At 49.1% G+C, this 7,873-nt stretch overlaps 1 protein-coding gene across 50 annotated transcripts; it reads right to left on the reverse strand.

Annotated features, from left to right (window-relative positions):
- Window positions 1–238: 238 nt before the first annotated feature.
- On the reverse strand, window positions 239–6,623 carry LOC120639810 (serine/threonine-protein kinase-like protein CCR4). Of its 50 annotated transcripts, none has more exons than XM_039915747.1 (7): window positions 5,052–6,623; window positions 4,892–4,916; window positions 4,199–4,246; window positions 3,730–3,790; window positions 3,537–3,616; window positions 3,114–3,227; window positions 2,580–2,936 (listed from the first exon to the last, which is right to left on the reverse strand). In XM_039915747.1, exon 1 carries the CDS (start codon window positions 6,604–6,606, stop codon window positions 5,080–5,082), a length of 1,527 nt encoding a protein of 508 aa, XP_039771681.1. In that variant the 5' UTR covers window positions 6,607–6,623; the 3' UTR covers window positions 2,580–2,936; window positions 3,114–3,227; window positions 3,537–3,616; window positions 3,730–3,790; window positions 4,199–4,246; window positions 4,892–4,916; window positions 5,052–5,079. The 50 variants fall into 50 exon arrangements, with proteins under 50 accessions (XP_039771639.1, XP_039771681.1, XP_039771675.1 ...); XM_039915741.1 differs by having other exon boundaries at window positions 3,730–3,800; XM_039915730.1 differs by having other exon boundaries at window positions 3,730–3,843.
- Window positions 6,624–7,873: the final 1,250 nt, after the last annotated feature.

Consider the following 7,873-nt stretch of genomic DNA (forward strand, 5'->3'; position numbering starts at 1 on the left):
ATGAAGAAAACAAGCAACGAGGTCTCAAGTTGCAGTGAAAATAGACAGAATATTCGAAATATGAAAAAAGTATATATAATTATAAAAATAGGTAAATGGTATGTATAAAGTAGTATGAAGCATGTGTTGGTAATTAAAAAGATAATTATAAAGATAGTGGAGATGCACCTGCCAAAGACAAGTGTCATATCATAGAAAAATGTATTTAAAGAATGATTTCATTACAAGAAACGACTACTAAAAAAATTAATCTTGTTTGTCGATACTGTAGCAATCACTCTGTAAATGGACTCCTACAAACATTCTTTAGTTTTTACATCCTAAAAAGACTCGAGCTACTGGTCATGTACTCATACATATATTTACTGCAGAATTTTAATCTTCAGAACTTTGAGCGTGGTACATCATAGAACTTGACCAGAACTTTGAACGTGGTACATCATAGAACTTGTTTAGAACTTTGAGCGTGGTATATCATAGAACTTGTTTAGCTCCTCAGCTCGAGCCACAACCACAAATTTGATGCCATCATGCAACACAATATCTGTATGCGTATGCCAATCATCCATCTGCAGCCTGTTTAATAAGAAAATGGAGTTAAAGTGCCTAAAGCATGAGCCACATGAGGAGATAAGTAGAGTGAACTTATCATTAAAAAAAAGAACCCTTGCATTAATGTAAGAAGACCTCTCACGCAGGTGGAGAAAACCCCCGAACCCTTACCCCACCCTTACACAGGGGCGCCATAACCCATACCGTAACCCGTGTGAGAGCGGGCCGGGGTGAGCCGGGACCTATTTCCATGTGCTTTAGCACGTAGGCAAGCGAGAGGATTTTTTTAACCTCAGCCTGAAATTCATTCCCACCGGGAGTCGAACCCAGGACCTGAAGAGTGCTACTGAGGCCACCTAACCAATCCGGCTAGGCACCCTTTCGCGTGAACTTATCATTAAACTTTGTCTATTCCAAAACTGAAGACCTGCAGACTAAATAGGCTAGCTAAAAACTATCTATCTTTAGCAAGACTGTCTGCACGCACGGCACAACAAGATCATGAGTTCAACGTACAAAGAAAGCAATTATCCAGCTTAGAAGCAATGTAAATTATAAAAGAATCATATGTATTCAATATTGGTTTGAGTTAATAAATGAAACCATGTATGGCCACAAGATAATAGATTGATTGATGGAAAGGTAAACCTCATACACATTTATAGACAAGGAACCAAAGTAGTGAAACCAAGAAAGATATCAAAAGAATAGGATGTTGAAAATAAGGAATCTAAGATTGATTCACTACTAGAAAACAGGCCAAAGATCCAGGCCAAAAGTACCACTTGTTATTTGAACCGGTACTAATGTAAGGCATCAGCACCGGCTGCAACACTAGGCGGTACTATTGGCCTGCGCCGAGCGCTGGCAAGGCACACCACAGCACAAACCGGTGCCAATGCACTGACAAAGACACCGGGTAAAGCCATGAGCCGGTACCAAATGGTCGATGCATCAATGGCACCGGGTGGAGGCACGACCCGGTGCTATTGGTGTAGACATTGGCACCGGGTCATGCCATAACCCGGTGCCAGTGCATGTCTTGGACACAGGGACCAGTTGGTGGCAATTGAAAACAAGTCTTTTGGCACCGGTTGATAGAATCGCCCGGCACCAAAACAGCCGCCCACTTTGCCTCCGCGATATTTTAAGTCCGGCCATTCATCTCTCACGTACATCCCTCATTCTCTCGTCTCTCTCATCTCTCATTCTCTACCTCTGCGGAGAGAGAGGTGCACGGGGCGCCGCTGCGGGAGCCGCGGAGGCAAAGTCCCGGCCACCACTGCAGGAGCCGCGGAGAGGGGCGCGCGGGGCGCCGCCACCGTGGGAGCCGGCCGCCGCCGCCGCGGGAGGGCGCGCGGGCGCCGGCCGCCACGGGAGCCGGCCGCTGCCGCCGCGGAGAGGGCCGAGCGGGGTGCCGCCGCCGCGGGAGCCGGCCGCCGCCGCCGCCGCGGAGGGGCGCGCAGGCCGCCACCGCCGCGGGAGCCGGCCGCTATCGCCGCCGTGGGAGCGCGGGCCGCCATGGCTGCGGGAGCCGGCCGCCGCCGCCGCTGCACGGGTCTGCACTGCGGAGTTGGTTATTTTTTTTCTTTTTTTTTCTTATTTTTTTAAATAGAGATGCATGTGGGATTATAGATTGTATCTATTTTATGGGATTAATGGACTGTATCTATCTTGTGAACGATTTTTTGAATGAATTGTCGGATCTATGAGTATTTTTTTGGATCAATTCAATATTTTGTTGTTGATTCATTTGAACGAATCTCTACTGCAAGTAGAGGATGGGATGCTAGTGGAGGATGGGAGGAGAATGGGAGAGTGTGCAAGCAACAGAACGGGAGATGATGAGAGGGAATGGGCGTAGCTGCGTTACGGGGGTAGTTGCCTTTGGTACCGGGTGATTTACCCGGTGTCAAAACCAGACCTCATTGGTCTCACTTTGGGGGCACCGGTTAAAGAACCGGTACCTAAGCTTGTTTCTAACCGGTGCTGAAAGTTCTTTTTCTAGTAGTGATTTGAGGCATATGTACGTAACAGTCAATAGCCAAATAGAGGTCAGCCATTTCTTTCAAGGTTAAAAGGTCAATCAATATTTCAAAAGCAATCGAACAATAACTTACAACATTTGCAGAAGTGACACATTTTCCAAAAAATAAAACTAATTAGGATCACTATCTCCTTGTGCTTGCCAGAATTCTCCAGCCTTTTGACAAGACCAGCTTGACGACATATCTGAGCAGCAATCTCATTGTGTGGAAGCCCAGCAGCAGAGAACAGAGGAATTTTTTGTTCTTGTGCAATTGAGTTCATCACATCAATGGTGGATATTCATGTTTGAATCATCTCTTCTGAATAGGTTCTCTCACTGGGGTTGATAGAACTTCCTCAAGTATCATCAGACATCACAAGCTTATCACATAGTAAACAGTTTCCAAAAATGGATGATTCAGTGACTCTCAAATCCTTCTAATGAATGGCTAGCCATCAACCAATCTGTGTCCGCTAAAGTATGCAATCACAAACACAGCTCTTGTATTTGTTCACAATGAAAAATAGCTCACCAGAAATATCCAAGAGTAAGCCTCAGACAATATTGGAGGACCATTATTGATAGGTTTCCCAGAACCATTAAAGATGTGTCCTAGCATATCAAGAAAGACAGGAGTTTTCAAGACCTGTAAACAAAAGGTGCATTCATAAGTCTTACTCAGAAGGGAAGGGAGGAAATAGTCAAAATGTGCTTCTTAATGTATCATGAATCATGATTCCTCCTTCAATTACTCAGCTGCTAGCTCCTTCAAGGGCTATTCAAATATGATTGAACAGTTGTCAAGTTAAATGAACAAATGACTTACTTATGTCTAACAATAATTCATTGGTTCTCCATGTGTCACATTGTCCAATCGACAGTACAAGTTGGCAAGAAGCAAATTTGATAAAAAAAACCTAATATATAAAGGAAAACATGATGTGCTAGCTCTAACCATTGGAGCTTGACGTCATGCCACGACATCATCTTGTGATTCTTCTATCTTGCAGTTTTCCATTGGTCTTGAACTTGATGCTGCTAGAATACAATGCTCAAATTAGAAAAGCAAAAAAGAAAGAAAAGCTCCAGAAAATCACAGTTAGCTCCATAATATATGTTTACCCTCTTTCCCTTTTGACTGCCTATACCTTTTTGAGTGGGTTGCACGTTCATGCACAAATGTTGGACTCAAAGGCCATTTGTGTGCCACTGTTGTATCCTAGGAGATGAACCAAAACAGAAAATAAGCACCAGATTGAGTTCTGCAACAAAAAAGAAAACTGTAACAGGCAGATGTTTAGAAATATGCATATACATAAAAATGGCCAATTTGTCTAATATGCACATTTGAATCACTAAGAAAAGAAGCCAAATTGGACATCCTAAGCACGTAACGAACCTAAACCAACTTGGAATCTACATGCTTTCACATATTCTAATATCTAACAAGTTGAACCTGTTTAGGAAAGGATGAAGAAGAAAAGATGCTAATGCATTCTGGAACAGTTCACCTTGGTTTGCACAGAACAACCATCATATGTTGCAGTTTATACAAATCGTTAGTGCCTTGGGAGAAAAATACATTCAGGAGATTTCAGAAAAATAGGTGATACATACACCGTACGACTGCAAGATACCAGAAAATCCCTTCAAAAAGACAAGTACCTGCATTCATCATATTCAGCTCAGACAGATGGACAGTGCATGCTTAGTGCAAAGCATCATTGGCTGCCGATTGGTAAAGACAGAAAAAGAAGAAGAAAAACACCCACAGCTGTTTAGGGGTGCGGAGTCAAGTATGTTTCAGCTCTAATTTGGTGTTTTTATGTTGGTAAAAAAACTTGTGAAATAGAAAGAATTGCTGAGAATTGCTGAGCAAGACTTCATGGCCTAAATTTATAAAAACTAAAATTAGAGCATGAATTCAAAATGGTCATTTCAATAATTTACAAATAATCAGGTGAATATAATTACCTATTTGACAATTCAAATTCTCAGCCTCTGGTCAATCACTGAACTGGCAACACTGATAGTGAGACACAACAGAGAAGTACAATACTACAATGCAGTCAGAAGGACCACTAGGTAAGGGTCAACAGCACTAAGAAAAAGAACAACACAAATTATGTAGTCCAAGTCCATCGTGAATAAGGCCAAACGGCATCTAATGTGCACAGTCCGAGGCAGAAAGGATCATATGAACATTTTTTTTCATTGCATTCAAGAGTTCAGAAGACCTTTCAAGAAACAGGTAGTACCAAGCAAGCATCCACAGCTATGATAAGAGCGGCAAGCAGCACATGAACTCACCGTATGTCATCGCCTCCACTGGCAGCTGTGATCATATTGTTCTGATTAAATCGTGGAAACTTAAAGAGGACAAGCAGCAATGTTATTTCTACATCAATTTATCATTCTCAAATCAAACAAATTTAAAGAGTGTGTAAACTGCATGGTATAAGTTGCCTACCTCTGTTACCAGAAGAGCCTTGACTAACTCATCTTGAGATGATGCTGTGAATGGAATGAGCATATTCAAATAAAAAGAGTCCTTTGCCGCCGGAGCCGATGCGGTGGGACGGCGAGAAGCCGCCCGTTGCGGCCCGGAGCGCCGCCAGGGGGAACTGCTCCACCGTCGTGTTCGGGCCCTTGGAGAGCAGCGCGCTGAGCCGGCGCTCCACGCGCGGCGCCGCCGGGCCGTTCGGCTCCGCATGGATGAGTCCGGTGTCCTGCGAGCCGCCGCTCCGCCGCCGGCGAAGGCAATAAACCGCCACCACCGCGGCAATGGCGGCCAGCACCCCCGAGCCGATTCCAGCGCTGACTAATGCGATCGCCAAATCGCTCGGCCGCCGCTTCCCCCTCCAGTGAGAGCCCGACGCCGACGAGTTGGAGGTAGGCGCCAGCGCCATGATGGGCGGAGAGTAGCCGCAGGGGTAGCAGACGGCGGCGCCGCCTGCGCCGCCGCAGAGAGGCCCGGAGCCCGACCAGACGCCGCACTGGCACGACTCCCACGGCGCGCACGGGCCCGGCAGGACGCGGTCGAACACCTTGCGCAACCCACCCGCGACGCCGGGGCCCCAGCACATGAACGAGTAGTCGGACATGAGCACCCCGCACACCACCTTCCCCCTGGCCTCCAGCGCGACGAACTGCTTCTGCGCCACCGACCGCGGCGGCGCCGCCTCCTCCGGCGGCCAGCACGCGACCGTCCAGTTCCCCCACAGCACGCACGTGACCGCGTCGCCCACCGCCAGCGAGGACAGCGCGTGCCCCGCCGCTATCCTCGGCGACGGCGATGCAGCAGCCACCGCCGCCGCCTCACCCCAGCAGACCACCTCACCCTTCTCCGCCTTCACCGCGCACGCGTGCCGCTCCCCTGCGGCAATCATGGCGTGGCTCCCGTTCGGCTTCCGGCTCACCGCGTCGCCGCCGCCGTAGCACCTCACCTCGCCGGTCCCCGCCACCAACCCGCAGACGAACTCGCTGCCCACCGCCACGGCCGAGAACCGCACGTCCTCCGGCACCGTACCCAGCGGCCATCTCCAGCACTGCATCCTCTGCTCGACGATCCCGCACACGTACTCCCCGCCGCCGGACACCGCGGACAGCGCCTCGCCCCGGTACACCCTCTTCGACGGCGCCTCGCTGTCTTTCAGGTCCCACCACCGCATGGACATCGGCCGCGACCGCGACACAGTCGGACCTGCAGAGCAGAGGTACCCATCGCCGGCGACGACGGCGGAGAACGGCGTGCTTTCGCCGCCAGCGCCGCCGTAGGAGTAGTTGCGGGGCTGGGCAGAGCTATCGGTGACGCTGGCGCAGGAGATCTGGTAGTCCGTCCCGTTACCGCAGGGGACCAGAGCGCACGCGAGGTGGTGCGGGGAGGCGGTGGCGTTGGCTCTGACGGCGGCGATGGCGATGGTGGGGAGCGGGAAGGAGGAGGACGCGAGGAGGAACGGTGGGAAGAGGGCGAGGAGAGCGAGGAAGCTTAGGAGGAGGAGGCGGGGTGGTGGAGGTGGAGACATTGGATTGGGAGAGAGGTTAGGGGAGGAAAAGAGAGAGAGGGGGTGGTGTAGAGAGCTCTACATCATTCAACACTGATGCACATCAAAATATTCATTAAAGTTTAAGATACACTAATAAATCCAGGTGTTGGAGTTGGAGAAGGTATTTCAAGAAGGAATCCAATTCTGTTTACTTGGATTCAGGGATAAACCATAGAAAAGGTTGCGGAAATTACTGGCAACATAGATTTTCTGTGGTCTATCACTCTGTCAATCAGGCTAACAATTGCTATGTGCAGTTCCAGGATTCAGTAAAGTGAACACTGCATACAAACTCCAATTGCTAATCAGGTAGCAGGCCGTAAGTCATAACAACAGCTTAACACCGTCCGGGAATTCCACGAGGAGCTATATGATCATAACAGGGTTGTTCAAACCAGTTTGTTGCAGAACTAAAGTAAATCGATGTCCCTAGCCAGCTTATAGGTCTGTCACCAAACCAGTTTGAAGTTTGAACACTCTTTTCATAACCTTCTGCTTACTTTCAGACTTGAAAAGTACATTGACCAGCTGTGAAGAGTCAGGATACAGCTCCCATAATTGAGTTGTAACTTGTAAGTAGTAACACACAATCGCCTAACATTTTTATTTCAAATTCAGGTAATCCATGAACCACGCCCATCTGCATATGCAGGGTACCAGACAGGACAGTATACTACGATTACACAATATTATTATCCACAAATGGTACCAAATTGCTCTCGATCCTCCACAAATGAAGAAGGAGCGATCCTGTATGATACGAACCCAACTCCATACCCCATCCCTTTTTTCGAAATACCATACCCCATCCCTTGATTCTCGATTCGCAAAGCATCAGACTGTGGGACCCGGAAAAAAGGTGGGGGATCAGGGATCCCCTTTCTCATTCGCGAAAAATGAACCCAGGAGAGAAATTGCGTCTGGCGTGGAGGCACTCACACTGCGGCGACGAAGGCGAGCCACTTGAGGAAGGAGGTGCCGAAGCCGAGCCCGCCGCCGATGACGAAGGCGTGGTGGGCAAGCTTCCGCGCGGCAACACCGATCTCGCGCAGGTCGGTTTACTGTGGACGGCGAGCGGCGACTGGGCAGGATCACGTCGGCGAGCGGGGAGGGAGGGAGAAGTGCGGCCGGCCCGAGCTGCTCCTCTTCTCGCTGCCGCCATGGACACGGTGGCTCCTCCGCCGCCACCGGCCGGTCTCGCTGCCCCGCGCCCCAGCTGACAGGCGTAGGCCCCGCCGCCGTCACT

The sequence above is a fragment of the Panicum virgatum genome, chromosome 7K (assembly GCF_016808335.1).
Source record: "Panicum virgatum strain AP13 chromosome 7K, P.virgatum_v5, whole genome shotgun sequence".
Classification (NCBI taxonomy): Eukaryota; Viridiplantae; Streptophyta; class Magnoliopsida; order Poales; family Poaceae; genus Panicum; species Panicum virgatum.